Source organism: Symphodus melops (assembly GCF_947650265.1).
Source record: "Symphodus melops genome assembly, chromosome: 15".
In the NCBI taxonomy this organism is placed as follows: Eukaryota; Metazoa; Chordata; class Actinopteri; order Labriformes; family Labridae; genus Symphodus; species Symphodus melops.
Window position 1 is genome coordinate 10,875,543 of NC_136705.1, and position 16,673 is coordinate 10,892,215.

Genomic DNA, 16,673 nt, shown 5'->3' on the forward strand with positions numbered 1-16,673 from the left:
TGAAGACTTTTATATTTTTAATCCTTTTGCCACTTATCAGATTCACACAGACGCGAAACAAAACCAAGAACGAAATTGTGCAATTGAGTTAAATTTAACAGCCTGGTTGGCTTTTGATTAGTAGGCCTATTGTTTAGTTATGAGTGAGGGGAAGAGAGAGAGAGAGAGAGAGAGAGAGAGAGAGAGAGAGAGAGAGAGCGAGAGCGAGAGCGAGAGCGAGAGCATGAGATAGTTGTGTTATTGTTCTTGTCCAGCTGTTAATCAGTGTGTTATGAAGTGTACCCTGAAGCCTCCACAGAGCTCACACAGGTTTTTTAGCCAATCGAGTTTTCTGCCCTAAAATTGCTTCTTAATCTTGAGCTGTCTATTTGGCAGTTTGATTGATGTCCTCGCGCTGAACAGGGGGTTGGGTTCATGGTGCTCCTGCACGCTCACATAGTCTGACTCACACACGTGCGGTCGCACGAGAAAACGACCGGAGCTCAATCGTGAGAAGCCGAGACGGAAGAGTCCAGGGAGCGGCGCGTGGAGCAACCTGTGTTCCTCGCGCCGGAGCACAGGGCTTGTGGAGGCCATGGATCACTTAGGGCTTCTGGGGGCGCACATGCAGCATCACTCGCAAGTGGAGCCCATCAGCTTTGGCATCGATCAGATCCTCAGCAACGTTGAACAGAGCTGCATGCTGGGCGTAAGGATGCACGAGCCGGACTACGGGCATGTGGCTTACAACAACAGCGTGAGCAATGGCGTGAACGGCGGCGGCTTCGCGTGCGGCAACACCGGATATAACGGCACCAGCAGCTCGTGTGGGATGGCTGCCCTCGGCGGGGCTTATCACATGAACATAGGTGTGAATGCGAACGGAACCAACGTCAACCCTGCCGGGGTCATCCGTGTGCCCGCACACCGACCTCTAAACTGCGGAAACTCATCTGGGCCACCGGGCAGCGCGAGCATCAATAACATGAGCGCGCTCACTTTCCCCTGGATGGAGAGCAACCGGCGTTACACCAAAGACAGGTTCACAGGTAGGTAAAATACAATAGCCTTTTAAATGGCATACAGGCTATTATGTCGCCTTTAAAACAATCATTTCCACAGGCCTAGCCCATAAATGACAAGATAAAACCTTAACAAAAATAGGCTACATTTTAAAACACACAATGTCCCTTTCCCTCAATAGATTCCTATTAAAACCCATTTTATAGGCCTTTTGCTTTAAAAAAAAAAAAGTCTGCTATTGTCTAAGAAGATCCAATGTGTATCTGCGTGATCAACTTAACTTCTTTTTAGCCTACACTTCATTATTTCTCTTAAGAAGATATCAATGACTGACCGTGTCTGGTTATTACTTATGAGTACTTCAAGGTCTGAATAATGTGCTAGCGATTTAAATTTCAAAATCGGACAAATACAAATAAAAGTGACACTTACAGTGTTTCAGGATTTTCAGCCTGTAACCGTTTGTCATTTGACAAGACAAGGATCAATAATCAAATGTGATTTGTAGCACCCCCCCCCCCCCCCCACACACACAAAAGAAAGAAAGAAAGAAAGAAAGAAAAAAGAAAAAAAGAAAATCAAATAGTCAAAGTCAAATAATAATACAGGTATAAATCTACTTTTACAGGTAAACATAGTCCTTCACAGCAGTGTCTTTGTGGCAAAGTGAATGATTGTTTTTATGGGAGGAGGGTACAGTGATAAGGTACTTTATTCATGGTCAAGTGTGAAGTTTCATTATCATAGCTTTATCTTGTGGGCAGAAGCTGTTTTGTAACCTAAAGCAACTTCATGGACTCTGGGTGAATAGACAGTTGTTTTTGTTGTTGTTGTTCCTTGGGCTCTTGGCTGTCACACCACCTCACAGATATCACTATTTTGGTCAAAGAGGCATCAATAAAATCCCAGATGATTGTAATTTCCTACTGGCTGCTTTGTACTGTTTCTAGTCAGGGTGATTTCTGTTGGTTTTTTGTCAAAATAAAACAATAGAAAACGAACGTTTATCATTTATGATTCCAGTGACTGCCTTTCCACCTCAACATACATTCAACTGATGGCATGTTTTTATAAGTATTTCCAGCATTTCTAATACAAAGTCTTGTTCCCATTTTGTGTATAGCTGCATGGGGCTGGAGTTCCACCAAAAATGATAATATCATTCATAGTGATTCCATAGATCTGCAGTCAAGCACACTTCCATTTTGTGTCCACAGTCTTTAAAATTATTCTGCAATTAAATGTATTCTGCATTATATGGTTCCATGTGTCATCTCCTGAGTATATCTGTAATGTGTTGGACAAAGAGCTATGCAATCTCTATCTCTGTTCTGATGCTGTCCCTAAAGTCTCCCTCTTTGTGATTCTTTACCTCCTCTGCATAGGGCCATCAGTTTTGCTCAAAGAAAACTCTTCAAGCACAATCCCTTCATTACATTGGTGAAGGCCAAAGACATTCATGTTCTAATTATTACAGTGTTCTGATACATATTTACTGAAGGCCACACTTGTTATAGGACGGTAGGGACATTAATTGTTTTGGTTTATGATTTGTTGTGCATTTCACTTCTGCAGAAAAAAAGTTCCCTGTGACGGTCTTTGGTTATTGCATAAGAGGAGAATCTAAATAAATGTATGAATACATTCAGAAGTATACATAACATTGAAGTTTAAGTTCTCCAGAACTTCCCAAAGGGGTCTTTGTTTGTAATGTTACACATTTAAATAAAAATAAACAAATAAAACAAACACCCACTCACACTATATCAAATTAAACAGTATTTTCTGCTGTAATCGATTGTTGTATATCTGAACACAATTTAGATATCATATTCACTCTCTCCTGTGCTGCTCTGTCAGTACTGCTTCGCTTGTTTCCCGTCTTGCTGCCTTGACATACCTTGCTTTGACTGTTCCTGAGCTATTCTGTCCTGACCTTACTATTCTTTCCTTTTCTCTGTTCCTGTCCTCGTGTCCTTTTGTCCTATATCCAAAACTGTCCAGTGTCCCTCTCACCCCTCACTGTGACACGTCGTGTAGGACATCCATACCAGAACCGGACACCGCCTAAGAAAAAGAAGCCTCGGACATCGTTTACACGGCTGCAGATCTGTGAGCTGGAGAAACGTTTCCACAGACAAAAGTACCTGGCGTCTGCTGAGCGTGCTGCTCTTGCCAAAGCCCTGAAGATGACTGACGCGCAGGTCAAAACCTGGTTCCAGAACAGACGCACCAAGTGGAGGTAAAGCCATGTAGGATTTTGTTGGAAATCATTTTTCTGTATTTTCCCCTTGATATGTTGTTAGAGAAGATAGTGATTTTGATGGTTATTTCTGAGAGCGCTACGTCACCAAAAGGGCCCTATATGCTTTAGGACGAGAAGCCTATTGGGTTCCAAGGGACTGTCAGGAGTCCCTCAATGGTTTTTAAAGTCTGAAGGACGTTGAAGGACTAAAAAAATTTCAAGTGCCTCGTATTTTCATCTCTTTCAAACAAAGTATGGTAATCTGCTTATGTGACATGGTTTGAAAGAGAATTATTATTTCACACTAAATGAATTAAAATTGTTTCAGTTTATTCAGGTAGGTCTAGATATTGAACTACAGGTGTTGTATTATTCATTCTCACTGGATGTGATGATAAAATTACAGCTGTTTATCCACTATACAATGATTATTTATTGTAGGTGATATAAGCTCATTTAAAGCCTCCTTTGATTTGAACTTGAAAGTAAAAAGTAATTTCGGGATATGAGAAAGAGCTCATTTTAAATAGTTCTGTAAAGCAGAAAAAGAGCAGGAAGAGAGAAAATGTTTATTCAGCTCACTAATTTTCTACTGATAGAATAGCCTCTATAGTTTGCATTTTGAACTGTTTTTTTTTCCAGAATAACAGTATATATTCTCTTTAGGCTAAACATTTTGTCTTGAAATGACTGAATTCAAGGTCAAAAAGCATAAACTTATCAGATTCCCTGTAGCATCTTTTTTTATCAATATATATATTTTTAAAAAGTAGGCCCAAAAGTAGGTTTAAATTTTTCATTTGCACTTTCTTAAATACTCGAATTTTACACAAAAAACCATAGGGCATTAGGGTGTCAAAATAGAGTAGCAATTTTGTGTGTATTTTTTCTAGGTTTTATATAAGGTTTTATGAAAATGGAAACAGCAACTGATAATTTTTCGCACTGATGAATTCTCTGAATTAATACAATCCAGATTCATGTGTCTCATAGCCTACTAGTCTACTTCGATTAGTAAAATATTTTGAAAGTCGGTTTCTTTCGAGACTCTTGAATTTTGAAAAGCCTATAAAACATAAACGATTTTGTGTTCACATTGTTATTAAATGTCGATTATATCATGAATCAAAGTGGGGAAATGAAGCCCAAAGTAGACTAAACTATGCTCTGTGCGTTGGCCAAACTTACGTTTTAAAAAAGCCAGTTTAAGTGACCTATTAATTTCGCCTGGAGAATGTCTCGGCTTTTTAACGGATCGGTCCCGTCGTTTGTGCCATATTAAAGACCGGAAAATACAAAAATATAGGCTACGAAGGCCTTAAAAATCAATACGCTAAATACAGTCTTTTTATGGAGCTCGTCTATTGACTAGAATTTGGTGTTTTGTCATCGCTATTGCAGGCGGCAGACGGCGGAGGAGCGCGAGGCGGAGCGGCAACAGGCCAACCGGATCCTCATGCAGCTTCAACAGGAGGCCTTTCAGAAGACCATCAACCAGCCGGTCACTCCGGATCCGCTGTGTCTGCAGAACAGCTCCCTGTATGCCCTACAGAACCTGCAACCCTGGACGGAGAATACCGGCAAGATCAGCAGCGTGTCGGCCTGCGAATAGAGCTAGCGTGCAGCCGTAGTGGGTGCGTGCGCCGGGTGACTTCCAGAGGTTAGAGACGTGGACATGGATGTGAATCCGCGGAAGAGCTCTGTTAAAGTGAGGTTTGGTGCTGGACAGCTTAATAGATAACAGTCAGCAGGTCGTCTGCCAGCCCTTATTATCACCCATCCTCTATAAGTTATGCTGCTGGGACTGCAGCCAACAGAAAGCATGCTTTTGACGGGGGTCCCCTAGTTTTCACTGTTCCCATGTAATGGGGGCCCACAGTCTTATCTGGATCCTTCACAGGTCTGGACTGAATCCAAGCTTCAGCCTTGTAGGGACCAGACCAACATTATGAAAATGTTTTTGATGGGTAGCATTGCAGTGCGCTCAACAATCTGCAGAAAGCTCACCAGTGGAATAGGACAGACTGACATCAGTGAGTTCTTGTATTATACTTGCCTGTGAAGGACTTCGTGTTTCACAAACAGCATAGCATATTTTCATAGGCTATTTGATGTTGACTAAAAAAGAAATTAATGCCTGATTGTGTACGTCCTTAAAGTAAACTTTTTATTCATCCAATAATGTCAAATAACAGCACTTGTTTTAGCACCTTTTTATGAACTTACGTAGACTATAAAGACACATTACCAAGCAAAATGGAAACGACTCCATATGATTATTTACAGCAACACACCAAGATATTTGTCTATTTTACCATCAATATAAAAATAATACTGAATTGCACTTTGCAGCCATTAAACAATGACCACTTTTTACCGTTTACCATGTTTGATTTTTTTTTTTTGTGGACTTGTTTTTTATATCCGATGTTCATAAACTGTATTTTATACTCTGTGTGAGGACGACTGTGTGGGATGAGATCCAACAAGCTGATCAATCACTGAGAAAAGTCTTTGTTCATATGGCTTTCATTATCTCTTCTTTCTTTATCTGCCGGTATAAGAGTGTGTGTGGGTTTGTTTGATTAAAAAGAGACCGTGAAGAGAAAGCTGTGCTGTTATTAAAACAGTCATGTCGTGTGTGTGCGTGTGTGTGTGTGTGTGTGTGTGTGTGAGAGAGTGAGTGAGTGAGTGAGTGTTTGTTTGTGGTGGTGGGGGGGTTACTTTAAAACACCATATATTTTTCTGATAACAATAAAATGTTTTGGATGGTAAGCTTCCTTTCTCACAGTAGATTTGATAATTAAGGAAATTTAAAAAAGGTCTGATTTAGACTGTCTTCCGCATTTTAAGTAATGTTTTATTTTTTACTTATTTAGTCCAAACATATTTAGCCATCTTATCACTGAAAGTAAACTTACAGACACAATATTGTCCAGGCCAGAGTTTCTAGATGTCAAAATTAGCTTTGGCTTTTACAGATGTTTTACAAAGAATTCAGTCATTGTTAAATCTTCATCAGGTGAAAAACAGTAAGCTGAAACTTAATAAAGTAGATATTCTGATCCAGTTGATAGACCTGTGTAACTGGTTTACTTTGACAGCAACTTAAACATTGTCACATTGCTAAATTTAAAACATAGGTTAAAATATTGTTATAGCAGCTTTAATTAAATTCTGCTTTTTATGCACAATTTTGAGAGTATGTCCCTATGGTCCCGACCCAAGAACTTTTTTTTACATTATTTAATTTTGAAAAGCACACAACACACCTGAAGCTTTTAAATATCCAGCAAAAGAATACTGGGTAAAAGACCCAGTGAAATGATATGTTTCACTACGAGCACAGCAGGGGCAATTTTGGCTCTGGGCCAAACATGTTAAAAGAGAATTTCCTCAATGAGAATTTCACAAATGTTTTCTTCTTCTTCCAATAATACCATAACTAAACCCCCAATGTGAGAATAAACATTTAAAACAAAACAATGCACACACACAAAACAAAAGAAATGTGTTTCAGGTGATCCTCTGGTTCATTCCTAATTTGTCGTCTGGTTCATTGTTGTAAGAAAAAAGTATGACAGTTGCCATGTGAGGGGAAAGAAAATCTACATTTCATTCTGCAAGAGGGACTAGAAACACTGGATGGGATTAGTGCGCATATTCTGAAGGGTATACAAGAAAATCTTTACTAAAACATTGCAGTGAGTTGGTTGATTCAATTATTTATATATTTTAGTCAATACAAAGTATTCATTATTATATGTTATATTTTTCACAAAATTGAAACCTTTCACGAGAGAACTCATTCATAGAAAAATACTCACTGATTTTTCTAATATGAATTTGCAACAGGCTGGAATTTGAGTCAGTGGTTAATGCAAAGCAAGCTGTTTGACTGTGTGAGTATGCATGTGTGTTTAGTGTGTGCTGTGACATTCTCCAGGGCTTTTCTCTAAAAGGTTGAAGAGGAATGTAAAGGAGAATTTCTTCATCCACTTGGAAATATCTGCACTCTCTAGTCTCTAGAGTTAAGCTGCACTGAAACCTCCTGGAATTTCTCTCAAACATCCAACAGAATTTTACCCCAGGGAGGTAAAGTGGTGACCGAGGCTGATAAGGAATAGCAAGTTTAGAAAAAACTGAGAAAAGTAGCACTGTTCTTTGAGGCTTGGTATTTTTGTGCAGTAAATAGCCCATCAAGCAACCACACCAGATATTCTGTTATAAAACTATACTGGCTTAAAAGAATAATCAGTCTTTCAACTGTGCTTTGCATCTCCTCAAATCTATGGAAAAAGTGAAATCAGATACAGCACTTACATAATCCTGATAACTCTAAATGCTAAAAAAAAAAAATTCATTCAGTGCAGACACCAAGTAGATCCATAAAATGAGTTGCTCTTTCTCTCTCTCTTATTTTGAATAAATCGTCCAAATCCCATTTTGTTAATGCTCCATAAATAATTTTATCAAGTTAATGATGTGTTTGTATTGCAATAGCAGTGTGATGAACTGTAAATCAAACAGGCTGCAGAAAATCGATGTATTAAAAATACACACAAGTAAACTTCACTCTTTCTCCATCACAGTCCTGTACATTTATAGACAATCAAACATAAACTCAGATCTATTCAGCCCCACTTTAGTCCAGTCCATTTCCTGAGCACTGCCGAGGTGCCCCTGAGCAAGGCACCGAACCCCAAAAACTGCTCTGGAGCGCTCGCTGTGGGCAGCCCCCTCACTCTGAGACCTCTCCATTAATGCATGTCACTAGAACCCTGTTTGTGCATGAGTGTGTATCTCGGCCTATGTGTGTGTTAGACAGAGTGTAAAAACTGAATTTCCCCTCGTGGGATTAATAAAGTGTAAATTATTATTATTATTATTATTATATTCAGTGAGCTGCAACAACAGAGGACAGTTGAAGTAAACAGACAGCCACAGTGGCTTTCAATTATCGTAAAAAATATGTTGCTATTGGCTTATACATATTCATGTCTGTTTCCTTTTGATTAATGAGATACTTTTTTTTTATTAATGTGTTCTATATGTCAGTAGGCCTAGGTGTAATTGCTTAAGCGATGCTATGTTTACAACAGCTCTGTTCTAACACATGGCGTTATATTAATATAACAACTTCAGTTGTTTGGTTTTTTTGGGGGGGTTTTTTAAGAAAAGAGACTATCAAATGAAATACTGAAATTTCATTTATTTACAAAAAATGCTACTCTTAGTAACTGTTTAAAAAAAATCCAGGCTTGCTAGATTGACAATTTTGTAGCTAAAGAAGAAAGTCTGTTTCTATCCATACATGACATTCACATTTTGAAATAAAGAAAATGCCCAGGCTTTATTGATTGCGCTCTACCCTATAACCTGCCTAACATAGTTACAACTATTTAATATCGAGTCAAGTTACTCCTCTGATAAATGAACTGATGTCAGTACAACAATGTAACTTTGCTGTTTTTGTACTTGCTTTGTAGGGTGACCTTGAAAGTTTTGAAAGGCGCCTTTTAAATAAAATGTATTATTGTTATTATTATTATTATCATTATTATTATTGTTAATATGGAAACATCAAACCCTTTTCAACACAGTGTAGTGAAGTCCAATTACTGTTATCCAGTATTATATCTCCCCCTAGTGGTTCAAAATAAACATAGCATTGGTTTCTCGTCATTTTCCGTCGCGAAGTGATGACAAAAATTACGTAAACAAAGCCCGACAAACAATTACACAACTGTGTAAGGAGTGTAAAGACGTCTGAACACAGTACAGTGTTCAGCATTTGATTGTGTTTCTTCTTTACCCTGATCAACTCCTGTCATGTTTCTTTTGCAGGTGTTTGCTTCAACCAGCAGACGTGTTCTTTGTAATGGTCGAGCTCTGGACTCTGCATGTACAGGTCAGTGTGCGTCAGTATTTACATAAGTTAACAACATTTTATTTTAAAGTCAGCCCGAACCACATCTACGATGTTCATATTAGGCTATAGATAAATAGTTATTATTTTGGTTAGATCATGATTTCTCTCTTACCTTTATTTAGTCAGCCCTTTCTGTCAATAAAGTAAGGTTAGCGAAGGTTAAATTAGAGCTGCCAGCGTTTTACGAATAAACATTGTGCCCTGCATGCAGACAATTACATTTTCTGCAGTTTAAATTATTCTCAAATCCTCAATGTAATACGTGTTTTTTGTTGTTGCGTCTGGTCTAGGGTGTTCACGGGCCGCCAGCGGTATGGTGAAGGACAAGGAGCCGCTGAAGAAAGCTAAAACCCCGCAGGGTCGGTTTGACAGCCCGGAGGAGAAGCAAAGAGATGTTCTGGAAAGTGAGTTTGATTCGGTTGTGGGGGATAAATGATAATAAAAATAATGAGGACAGGGAACTAAATGTTTATGAAGAATCTAATTGGATATTGAATTTCATCAGCAAGCGTCTAATCAATACTTTAAATTGAACTAAATGTTCATAAAATGACAGGAAGGGGATTTCAGGTTCAGCCATGTTTTAAATGCTTAAGAAACATTCTGACCTCAATGACTAGAGGTCATTACTGCATTCGTTAAACTCAGTGTACACAACAAACCCTCTTAACTCCGTATGTATCAAATACATATCTTTAATTACTCTCCTGTTGATTTCCAGGATATCCTGATGATGTGAACCCTGCAACAAAGGAGAAGGGGGGTCCCCGGGGCCCAGAACCAACACGCTATGGAGACTGGGAGAGAAAGGGCCGCTGTGTTGACTTTTAGACCATTATCTATCATTACGTATTATTTACTCATTGATTATTTTTGCTGTACTTTGGTACTTCTGATCGGAAGATGAGAATAAGGTGGGGATGTAAAATATGCTTCTTACTGTCACTGTGTAGATTCTTACAGGGAACAAAGACAATTATAAAAACCCTTTTTGTCTTAAGAAGCTTGATTTACATAGAATGTTTTAAGTGTACCGTGGCTCTTACTGCTAGCCTTTGTGATACGTCAAAGAAAATGCCATTACCACCGATATATGTGAAGACATATTGTGTACATTGATGGTGTTTGGTTGAATGTGAGAGTGAGACATTTTGAATGCTGGTCCTTTTTAGTTTTTGTTCACAAGTATTAAGGATTAATAAAAGGGCAAATGTTGTTGTTCATGTATTTTGTGTTAATTGATTCATTTAAAGCATATACTGAAACATGTTTCATCTGTTTTTGCAACAATAAACTACCACATGAGCTAAGTTACAATTAACTGTTTTAAATAAGCACAATTTTGTTTAAAGAATGAGTCTAAATCATGCTGGGATAATGCTGATACCAATTTCACTGTTGACAGGAATCCCAATTCAAGGTTGGGCTAATCATTTCAAACGGGACCTGTGCATGCAGTCTTGTGTGGGTCTCAGGCATTTGACTGAGATCTGGAGGGTCTCAGAGAAAGGACATGCAAGTTTTTTGTTTTGTTTTTTTGTTTCGGTTTGTTAATACTTCTTAGTAGTTCCTTACCACACTTTAGCTTTCTATTATATGCGTTTTTGGTATTTGTGATTTCTGTGGTACTGATAGTATGTGAATTGCGTAGAAGATCTTTTAACATTTATTAGATATTTTTTCTTTCAATAATGACTTTCATGCACTTCCTCTTTTGCCCGCTACAGGGAGCTAAAGGGTCATTTCAACCTGCTTGTCCTGTTATGAAATGAATTTTGTTGTGTTGCCTTCACTTACCGTCCCCCAAGAATTAGTCATCATTGTTTAAATCCACATGGCAAGAGGGCCGTTATTTTAGATATTAAAAGGTAAATGTGTGAAACATTACTTTTGAGCCTTTAGATTTAGTGATGTCCCACATACCCTGAACACCCCCGTGTAGCCGATGTGTTAATAAAACAAGGCCCAATGGAACTTTTATTTTTCCTCTAAAACGAGAAAGTATCAAATAGCCTATAACCCAGCAGTAATAACACAAGAACGAAATCATTGAGCGAAAAGTCCTTGCCTGTATAACAGGGACTGTGAGTTGATCAGAAATGTTACAGTCTATTGATTTTGTTAAAACACGGGGAAGAACAATATTTGAAAAGAAGCACGTGAAGGCACCACGACTGGAGGAAGAAGGCTGCTGCTGCAACAAAGACGCCCACAACAACTGGACGCTCCTAGATTAAAACTACCCAGCGAAATGTGGTAAGTCAATTACATTGTATATTTTTTGGCACTGACTCAGAGTCCTAGCCGCTGTCTTAGAAGTTTGTTAGTAAAACTGCATTAACGATATTTGCCAAGGGATAACTGGTATGACTTTGGTTCCGCTGAGGAAGAAAAAACACAATAGTGGGCGGTAGATAAAGTAGGCTACTAAATACTAATGAAGCACCGTTTGATGGATCATAAACATGCCGTATATTAAAAAACATTCACAACATGATCGTAATGCAACAGCGAGATTTTAATGTTTGTAATTTCATCGTTAAAAAAATTACAGATATAAATTGCAGAATGTATGAATGAGGTTAAGCACATATTGCACATTTTCCATATTTAGTCATTACCAAGCATCCATATAGCTGCTGTTGTAATACTGGCGTTTACAATGACACATGATGTTACAACAAGTGATGACGTTGTGGAAAGCTGCATTAAAAAAAGGGAACACGTGTTGGTCAGGGCACGAGTAATGCGAAACTCTGAAGCTAACATGGTCATCTTAGTGGACAACACTGGGCTCTTTGCTTTGTATAGGTCAATTGTGTTTGGTGTCAGTGCTTGTTGCTATGGTTTCCTCTACAGTCCCACTCTGACCACTGCCCCCTATGTTTGACATACTGTAGCCTTATTTACTTTTTTTAGTGAATAGAGCAAAGAAATAAGAGGTAGGACCAGAAAAGTTTTTTGACTTCTTCCTATCCCTATATTTTTTGACCCCTCTTTGTCATCTGTTTGTTTTATATATATATATATATATATATATATATATATATATATATATATATATATATATATATATGTATACATAGTTTGACAAAATAAAAATGTTACTGAGCGCCATCATCTGTTTAAATAATATCTGATATAACACACACACACACACACACACACACACACACACACACACACACACACACACAAAACATAATTTAGCTTTCCTTTTTATGAATTCTGTCTTCAAACATTAAATGAGTTGTCTTTTCTCAAGTGGATTATGAACAGGTACTATATTTTCTGCAGATTTCTGCAAACACACATGGCTGTTAAATGAGAAATATCTGTTAGAGTTTTGCTACTGACCTCACGTGCTCCGCTTCACTGCTGCACTATACTGTAGTTGTACAGATGGGTTGTTTACTTTGGCAAAAGCTGCAACATCTTGCACGGCACTGACAGAATGATTGGTTGGATGGTGAACCGCTCTTTTTTTTTTTGGTGCATCCGTGAAACAAACTTAAATGTGGGGAATACTTTGCATAAACAATAATAAGAGGACTTATCCTCTGCAGCATCTGCAAAAAGTAGTTTGTTGTCTGTTGTTTTGTTTTTTCACCTCAATTTGGTGTTGTGGTTGTCACCAAGTAGTTTTTTTGGAGGAAGGAATGACAATATTGGATAAGAGAGGAGCTGGAAGTGGGTATGGTTTTGGCAAATGCTAAAAATGCCACGCATTCAAAAGACTGAAAGTGCTAATATGCAAGGTATGGTGAGCCCAAAACTGATAATTCATGAAAACATATACTAAATCAGGGGTCTCCAACAAGTAGCTCAGGAGCTACCGGTAGATCGCAGACAGGTTTTCAGTAGCTCACATATACATTGGTTGACCGACTGTAAAAAAAAAAAAAAAAAAAAACTAAAAAAAAACCGACGACTGGACATGGCACTCTTTCCACTATTCATATGTTTGTCCCATTAAAAACAAGACTAAAGTAATAATGTTTTCTTGGGCCTTGATGTGACTGTAACATAGCTTAAAATATGTTCTTTTTTTTTCTTGGACCATGATGTAAATTTAATATTATTGATGAGCATTAATCTCACACATATACAAACAGTAGTTTGATTCAGCTGATGTATGCTATGTGACTAAGTGCAAGGGATGCAATGTAAGTAGCTCTTGGCTTCTTTCATTTTGTCATTGTAGCTCTCAGATGATGAAAGGTTTGAGACCCCTGATATAAAGGATAAACTAGTGTTTGCTTAACCCTAAATTTGGACTACACACTTCCTCCTAATTTCTTAGAACAGTTAATCAAGCTTTATTTGTATATAACTGAACAGCAAGCCATGTGTCCAGTATCTGCTGGGAAAAAAAAAAACCTCACTACTACAAACAAGACCAAGAGGTTCAATCAGTGGGTGAAATTAACAAGGTCAGACCTAGGTGGAATTCTGACAGCACCCACATTTCATCTGCAACCCTCAGGCTCCAGTGTATGTATATTCTAAAGACTTGTTACAAATAAAATGGTTAAGTTTAATACAAATGTAATCATTATGTCATGGACTAGGAAACCGATCAGAGAGACCACAACTATTCATAGCTTCTGTTGATGTCACACACTTCGGAACCACTCACCTGTCAGGCAAAGAAACACTTCCTACTGCTCAGGGAAATCAGTCTCATTTGATACTTACATGTTTTAACCTCTTATTTATTTTTTATTTTTTTTACAAAATACAGTCTTTGTTCAACTAGATAAATTAACCTACCTACAAGGAGTTGTATATGTACATAATTCTACCTTTTCAATTCAATACCTTCAAGAAAGGAAATCTGGATAGGAGGAGATTGTGGATTTGTCATTTCGATGTACCGCTGCCCCGCTAGGAAAAAAAAAAAAGAACAGACTTCTTATTCTGCCATCCAATATTGAGCAAAATATTACATACATCACTGCCCCAGAACAGTGACTGAAACAGACAGCTTACTGTTTGTACTTTAGAAGACTGTAATCCTACTGCAGTATAAGGGGAAGGATTGTCCCCTAGATATAAGTCAACATCACCAAAGTGAAGTCCTGGCTAAAAGACTGCAGTTGAAATCGTGTCCTGCGTGAATTTCCTGTTTTTCGATGGTTGTCTGTGTTCCACCTCCACAGAGTGTTCAGTGATGGCCGCTCCTCTCCTAAACTCTTTTTGGCCTCCAAGCCTCTGTGCTGGTCATGTGACTGAAAGCAAATAATTGAATTAGAATGTAGCCATCTTGGATGTCATCATCATATTGGGATTGAGACTGGTTTGGATCCTCCTCTGAAAAAGACACAAAAATAATCCCTCATCTGTGGCCGTTGTAAACTCGTAAAAACTTTGACCAATGTCTGCACTCAGTACACGTTTTGTAAACCAATCAAGCCTCTCTACTCCATGCATGCACGAGCCCACACAGTCCACGCTGAAATCTGCTTCTGGACCAATGGCACTAGTGCATGTAGGTAAGGGGCGTGGCCTTTGAGGGAGCACAGAGGGGAGGGGGTGAGTGAAAATGGAGAACAGCGAGGATGCTACTTTCAAAATCATGCTAGTTTTCTAATATTACCTACCCTGCCTTTAAGGAACGGCAGTTAGCTCCACTTTTTAACCATGGAGGTCTTTGCTTTGTTGTAGCTTTTGATTGAGTCCATTGCCAACTCTCAAGGCTGTCTCCATGGAAACCAGACACACCATCAAAATGGGGGACACTGATGGGAAGACAGGAAATGATGTGGTGATTCTGATATTTCTGAGACACAATTTTAATTTTAAACCAAATAATTGCCGCTACTTAAAATAGTCTGATTGTCATAAGTGTATGTTGAATTTTAACACTCTTACAAGGATGTTGTTGTGTGAATCTCTCTTTTCTCTTTCGTTTACCTGAGTTTTTGATAGCCCAGGTGGTGTTCCAAAAAGACAGAGATGTATTTGAACATGAACAAACAAAGCTATTTGCACAGAGGCTGTAACCCAACGCCACACTCCAAACTCTATGTGACTTTGTGTGTTTTCAGGGCGGATGGAGGCAGGCACAACAAGACTAGTGTGGTTATTTCAATGGAGGAGGACACATGCTTCAGTGATCAAGACTTGTACGTCACACTGTTGGAACTGATGTTTGCACTTTAATGGTGAACACAACAGTTATTGGTGTGGAACAGACCACCCCGTCCCTCTTGTTTAAAACTGCGCTTAATAGTCACTCATATTTTGAGTGGTTGTTGATGCGTTTAGAGTCGGTGGCTCGACCGAACAGTCCGACTCTTTATGTTCTTCCTGGTTGGTCGGTTAGCACAAGCAGGCCTGAGCATGCAGTCTTAATGAGATCAGTCAGGTGAGGAGCGACTAGCGAGTATATCCTTTCACTGCCAGGACCCAACTGGATGCTTATCGGGCCTGCTGCTTAGCAATCCCACCACAATAGACAGACGTTCCTCTTACCTAGCAACTGGAAGTGTGTATTTGCTATTTGAAGGTTTTTGGTTATCTGGAACATGTTGACAAGGATTACATTATTAATAAAAGTTATCTCCAACGTTCCCAAGTCATGTGATGTGTCTCTATATATATTCACAGTGAATTCTTGGCAATATTTTCCCAGGCGTACTTCTGACCGAGGCTCAGGTTAAAGAGGGGAATTCTAGGACTCACTCTGTGAGCAGACAACAGGGTCCAAACGAAGTGAAGTCGAAGCCAAATGTTTTCTGGTCTTGTTTTAGGAGTTACATTCACAAAATATCAGATTATGGCCAGGTTCAGGGTTTGGTGAAATTCCTTCCTGTGATCATATTCTTTAAGTCACTTATCACTTATTTTATCATTGATAATCAGTCTAGTACATTTGCATTGAGCAATTTTGCTGTTTAGCAGTTTGCTTCAGTTGGGTTTGATGACCCTGGGTTCTAGTTTAAAATATGTGCACTTATCTGTGATTTATAAAAAGGCTGGTTGTTTTCAAATATACTTGTTCAGGTTAAAAAAAAAAAGGGTAGCAATGAGCGCTGCACTGGGTCAAAAAATGTGAAGGAATCAGGTGCTCTTCATAGCTTTTGTAATAGCTAATACAAAAGAAGGAACTATTCTGATGATAAACAAAGTTTGAGGTGTAAAAAGGCAGTCCATACTAAAAGTCAGAGGCACTCTGATATCGTATAAAATTCTTTTGAGTCACAGGGATATGTCAGCTACGCGATTCAACTCTGCTGAGTCTTCGTCAAGACATAATTGAAAAAGTAAATACAGGGGTGTGATGTGACACGTAGTGGTCACATGATGTCTTATTTAAGCAACACACACAAAATATACATTACAACAAAATACGTCATGATTTTGGTTAAGGGAAAAAAAAGAAGAAAAAATGCCTATGAAGTTTTGAATTTGTCAAGAACATAGTTGATGGTGTGTTGAAAGTTTTTTATGACAACATTCAAATGGAAAAGACAACCTGTGTAAAACTAG

The 16,673-nt window shown here is 38.5% G+C and overlaps 2 protein-coding genes across 3 annotated transcripts; both read left to right on the forward strand.

Moving 5' to 3' along the window:
• Positions 1-276: 276 nt before the first annotated feature.
• Positions 277-5,033, forward strand: tlx1 (T cell leukemia homeobox 1). Of its 2 annotated transcripts, none has more exons than XM_079363136.1 (3): positions 277-1,028; positions 3,007-3,244; positions 4,649-5,033. In XM_079363136.1, the coding sequence occupies exons 1-3, from the start codon at positions 575-577 to the stop codon at positions 4,857-4,859; spliced, it is 903 nt and encodes a 300-aa protein (XP_079219262.1). In that variant the 5' UTR covers positions 277-574; the 3' UTR covers positions 4,860-5,033. The 2 variants fall into 2 exon arrangements, with proteins under 2 accessions (XP_079219262.1, XP_079219263.1); XM_079363137.1 differs by having other exon boundaries at positions 3,043-3,244.
• Positions 5,034-8,948: 3,915 nt separating this feature from the next.
• On the forward strand, positions 8,949-10,406 carry sdhaf4 (succinate dehydrogenase complex assembly factor 4). The gene is made up of 3 exons (XM_079363529.1): positions 8,949-9,158; positions 9,470-9,583; positions 9,901-10,406. Exons 1-3 carry the CDS (start codon positions 9,080-9,082, stop codon positions 10,008-10,010), a joined length of 303 nt encoding a protein of 100 aa, XP_079219655.1. The 5' UTR covers positions 8,949-9,079; the 3' UTR covers positions 10,011-10,406.
• The last annotated feature ends 6,267 nt before the right edge of the window (positions 10,407-16,673 follow it).

Coding starts and splice junctions, on each gene's coding strand:
- sdhaf4 (XM_079363529.1), top strand. CDS start 9,080: ATGTTTCTTTTGCAGGTGTTTGCTTCAACCAGCAGACGTGTTCTTTGT. Junction 9,159..9,469: donor TCTGGACTCTGCATGTACAG/GTCAGTGTGCGT, acceptor CGTCTGGTCTAG/GGTGTTCACGGGCCGCCAGC. Junction 9,584..9,900: donor GCAAAGAGATGTTCTGGAAA/GTGAGTTTGATT, acceptor GTTGATTTCCAG/GATATCCTGATGATGTGAAC.
- tlx1 (XM_079363136.1), top strand. CDS start 575: ATGGATCACTTAGGGCTTCTGGGGGCGCACATGCAGCATCACTCGCAA. Junction 1,029..3,006: donor CACCAAAGACAGGTTCACAG/GTAGGTAAAATA, acceptor AAAACTGTCCAG/TGTCCCTCTCACCCCTCACT. Junction 3,245..4,648: donor AACAGACGCACCAAGTGGAG/GTAAAGCCATGT, acceptor TCGCTATTGCAG/GCGGCAGACGGCGGAGGAGC.